Raw genomic sequence first — 4095 nt, 5'->3', positions numbered from 1 at the left:
TTGTCAAAGAGGGGAAGAGATTGAGCATCAGTTGATCGATATCGGTATGAGGGTTAGAGATGCTAGACCGCAACTAGTCCGTGTTTCTTGGGCACTTCTCATTGATCCTGCACTGCTCGGAAACTTGTTCTTGCACCCGATATTATCTGCAGCTGCGTGGGTGTCAGGGGAATACGTTGAGTTCTGTAAGAATCCATATGAAACTGTGGAGGCACTTCTGCAACCACGCACTGGTCTCTTGCCCCCCTCCATAAGAGCTGTATACATACATTCAGCTTTCAAAGTTCTTGTCTTCTGTCTCAGGTCTTACTTCTCGGCCGAGGAATCCACTTTGTCATTCTCGGCTCAGGAGTTTAGTTCTGCCTCGTCATCCATGAATGCTTTCACATATGAATCTATATTGAATCTGGTGAATGTGATTGAGCTTGGTTTGGTGCCGTTATCTGGAACCCATGATGTAGAAGTGCAGGAGAGAACTAAGAATGTTTTAGGATTCATTGTTATGATAAAGCAAGACCTATCTGAGAAACTAAACCTCCAAGACAGTGAAACAGAAGTTTTTAGAGTCACTGCATTCATGGAAGATGTGTTCTCAGAAGAGCTCGGTCCTGTTTCTGCAACTGCACAAGAAAAGGTTTGTGTACCGGGTGGGTTAGAGCTGAAAGAGAATCTCGGGGACCTGGAAGAGATCTGTGGGGAATTTCTTAAACCTGTGGAATCGGATTCGGTTTCATACACGGACAAGATCAGCTTCTCTGTCTCCAAACTCAGAATCAGAGGTCAACAAGAAGCATCCTCATCTACATCTCCTCCACATGAAGCTTCATCTCTGCTTGCTGAACACCGCAAACGCCATGGCATGTATTATCTTCCTTCTCAAAAGGACGATCCAGAGAGCAACGGCAACGATTATCCTCTGGCAAATGAATTAGCTAACGAGATATCCCCGGATCCATTTAACCCCAAGAAGAATCCGAATAAATCTAAACAGAGGCCTGTAGTAGTGAAACTAGAGGAGGGAGATGAATCAAGAAACCCTCCTCAAGCAAAATCAAATATAGAGACAGTTAATGATGATGAATCTTTGTCCCGAGCAATCCAAAGCGCTCTTCTGGTAAAGAACAAGGGAAAAGAGAAAGACACAAATCCGAATTCGGAACAACAGAAACAAGAAGAGAGCTCGAGAATAGAAGATCACCAGAACTCAGAAAAGAAGAAGAAGAAGAAGAAAAAGAAGAAGAATGGGGAGAGTAGTAGTAAGCATAAATCGCGAGGGCGAAATGAAGTAGCTTCTGCTTCAGAACAAGTTATAATCCCAGATTATCTATTGTGAGTGAGTGAAATGAAAACCAGTTTGTGTTCTTTGAGAGTGTTTATGTGCATATACACAGAAACCAAACAAAATGTATTGTGTAATTCTTTTTGTGTATAGCAATTTTCATGTATTGGTTTCTGTTATAACCTATAAGAGAGATCTGATAAAACCTTATCCTAAAAGGACAGTTTTTTTTCTTCTTTGTCATATATATTATAAGATAAGATAGAAACATACATAACATTTAGGTATGATGATGATGATCATCATCACCTAGTATTATTATAGATAGTACTGACACACTTTAACTAGTAATTAACCACTTCATAATCAGCGAAAACATGTCGCTAATTAATAAAACATGATTAACAATCCTTTTAACAGTTTGGGGTAGCAATCTGGCAACTGCTGGTGACTTTTCTTGCGTTAGGAGAATTAATGTACTGGCGGAGGCTAGGGTTCCTCAAGTACCCGCAAAGGCATGGCTTCTGCTCTCTCAGCTTAGCGCAGCATGCTTGTGACGGTGGCGAAGATGACGTCATCGCCGCCGCACATGGAGTCAGCTCCATCGGCGAGCATGTAACCCCTTCTGCCACCGGGATTTTGGCCACAGTCACCAGGAGAATCGCTGCCGCGAGAGCTAAAACGGAAACCGACATTACCTTCACCATTTTTCTTCTTCTTTGAATTTTCTTTTATGTGTTTGTGTTAGTGGTTGTTGTGTTTTGAGTATGTGTCTATAAGCTATCCCCTTCTATTTATAGAGAAGGAAAGTGTAATAAAGCTTTCTTATTCTATCTCTTTTGGGCCTTGTTTTTTTTACTCAATTCTTTGTTAGAAAAATATTTGGTTTTCATGTGAATTTTGTTTGTTTGTTAAGAAAGATTGCTAGGTGGTGAGTGGATGACACCGTGATAAGGCTATAACATAATTTATAATTGAAAAATCAACCAAAATTGAGGTGAATGTAATTGAAAGAAAAATCAAGAATTAGACAGCCTTTAGTGTATACTTTCAGGGGGTAGGGTTAATTTTTAGGATTTAGGGATCATTTTTTATATTAAAACTTTAGTTCACTTTTGTTGTATTTTTGAAAAAAAAAAACTAAAAGTGGTATTTTTTTGAAAAAAATTATTTGCGTGGTATTTATTTGAATTATACGTTTTTGTTAACGATTTAATAAATTAATTTTGATAATAATTTTTTTTTGGGTTAACAGTATATTAAAAAGAATTAGTAGGAAAATACATAAAATAGAGTAAAACGACTTTTTGTAAAATGAAGATAAACTATAGAATAATTGAAATGAAGGGAGTAATAAGTATCTGGCAAAAACAATTCACCACGTATAGCGATATTTGTTTTCATTCTGTAATGCGTAGAAGAAGCGTGCGCTTCAATGTTGTCTGTTGTTGGTAGTTTCCGGTTAGTAATTTATGTTATTGGTAGTTTCCAGTTGTATTTTAAATTACTAAAACTCATTATTGATCAGTGTACATATACTGATATACACATATATATATGCTTGTATAATATAATCAGCATTAGCTATTAAAAGTAAAAACCCCGCACTTTTTTATTGTAAAAAGTCAAAATAATAGTTAATGTTGTAAGTTGTACCACTACACCAAATTAAAGTATTATTTCGTAGTGCCATCTCTTCTCTCTCACACTCTCTCACACTCACTCACACAAACAAATAAGACATTAAAATTCGTAATTTTATACAACAATAGGTATATGGCACTAAGATTACCCACTTTGTGTTGTTTGCATGTACTTTAGACGACATATACCTACAAAATGGGTCCAAACACATTGAGATAAAAGCTTGTTTTCCATCATCACAATTCACGTCTAGTGAATAGAAGTAACAAGTTATCAGTTGTAATTTATTGCTTGCCATTTAATTTGTATGTACTTGTTTATTTTTTCAGGTCTGTGGTGTATCAAATTATTAATTGGACGGAACTTGATTTAAATCACACACTTCATGGAATCATACATTCATTAATGATTTCTACATCTCACCATGACACCTACTAAATTTTACTTAAATGTCAAATATATAGTTCACCGTTCCCAATATATTTTGTTCAATTGTCTATTATAATGATTTGGAATAGTTACGAATTAGCAGAAACATAAGGTAACCAAGCATATATTATTTTCATATAGATCATTTGCTTGGTTTAAAAGTATGAAACGAATTTAAACAAGAAAGAAGTTATGAATAGGATTTCTACTAGGAAAAATATTTGCCAACTACTTAGTGTATCCTCTAACACATCCCCACACATACATATAATTTTAATGTCTTATAAACTACATGATTTATCGTTATTACATGAAGACATGAGTAAACTAACACAAGTCATGTGTAGAACACCATAACCATCGAATCCAGTATCGTTCCAGTGTACGAGGCGACGGAATTCGGTACCGGTGATTTCTTCCGTTTTGACCCAATTAAAAAGATTTCGACCCAGTTTTTTTTACCTAACCAGACCCAATTAGACAATCGACCCGATTCCTTTTAAATTAAATTAAATTTAATTAAATTACCCATGACATAGAAAACACCTACTCGAAAACCCGACTCTTTCATTTCCCGAGTTAACCTAAATTTTTTTTCCCCCTTTACCTTAGAGTTCTTCTGAGTAAAGTCGATTTGAGGAAAGAAAAGGAGACTTCTTGGTCGATTTGAGGATAGAGATAAATGTAAGCACGGGTTCATCTAGTATGAGTAGGTCTTCTGGAAGTTTGAAGAAATGTGATTG

The 4095-nt window shown here is 36.1% G+C and overlaps 2 protein-coding genes across 3 annotated transcripts in view; one reads left to right on the top strand and one right to left on the bottom strand.

Moving 5' to 3' along the window:
- LOC104742400 (AP-3 complex subunit delta-like) overlaps positions 1–1640 on the top strand; it is a 10277-nt gene extending 8637 nt beyond the window's left edge. The window contains exon 2 of one of the 2 annotated variants that reach the window (XM_010463400.2): positions 20–1640. In XM_010463400.2, the coding sequence (XP_010461702.1) occupies positions 20–1333 (1314 nt within the window). In that variant the 3' untranslated portion in view covers positions 1334–1640. The remainder of the gene's footprint in view (positions 1–19) is intronic. The other variant, XM_019235753.1, reaches the window with a different exon arrangement.
- LOC104742401 (non-specific lipid-transfer protein 2-like) lies at positions 1477–2053 on the bottom strand. The gene has a single exon (XM_010463402.2). It carries the CDS (start codon positions 1984–1986, stop codon positions 1693–1695), a length of 294 nt encoding a protein of 97 aa, XP_010461704.1. The 5' UTR covers positions 1987–2053; the 3' UTR covers positions 1477–1692.

This window comes from Camelina sativa, chromosome 14, assembly GCF_000633955.1.
Source record: "Camelina sativa cultivar DH55 chromosome 14, Cs, whole genome shotgun sequence".
NCBI classification, from domain to species: Eukaryota; Viridiplantae; Streptophyta; class Magnoliopsida; order Brassicales; family Brassicaceae; genus Camelina; species Camelina sativa.
The sequence above is the reverse complement of the archived record's forward strand: the minus strand, read 5'-3'. Positions and strand labels throughout refer to the sequence as shown.

Bases quoted from the DNA above. Each gene is read 5' to 3' on its own strand.
- LOC104742401 (XM_010463402.2), bottom strand. From the start codon at position 1,986: ATGGTGAAGGTAATGTCGGTTTCCGTTTTAGCTCTCGCGGCAGCGATT.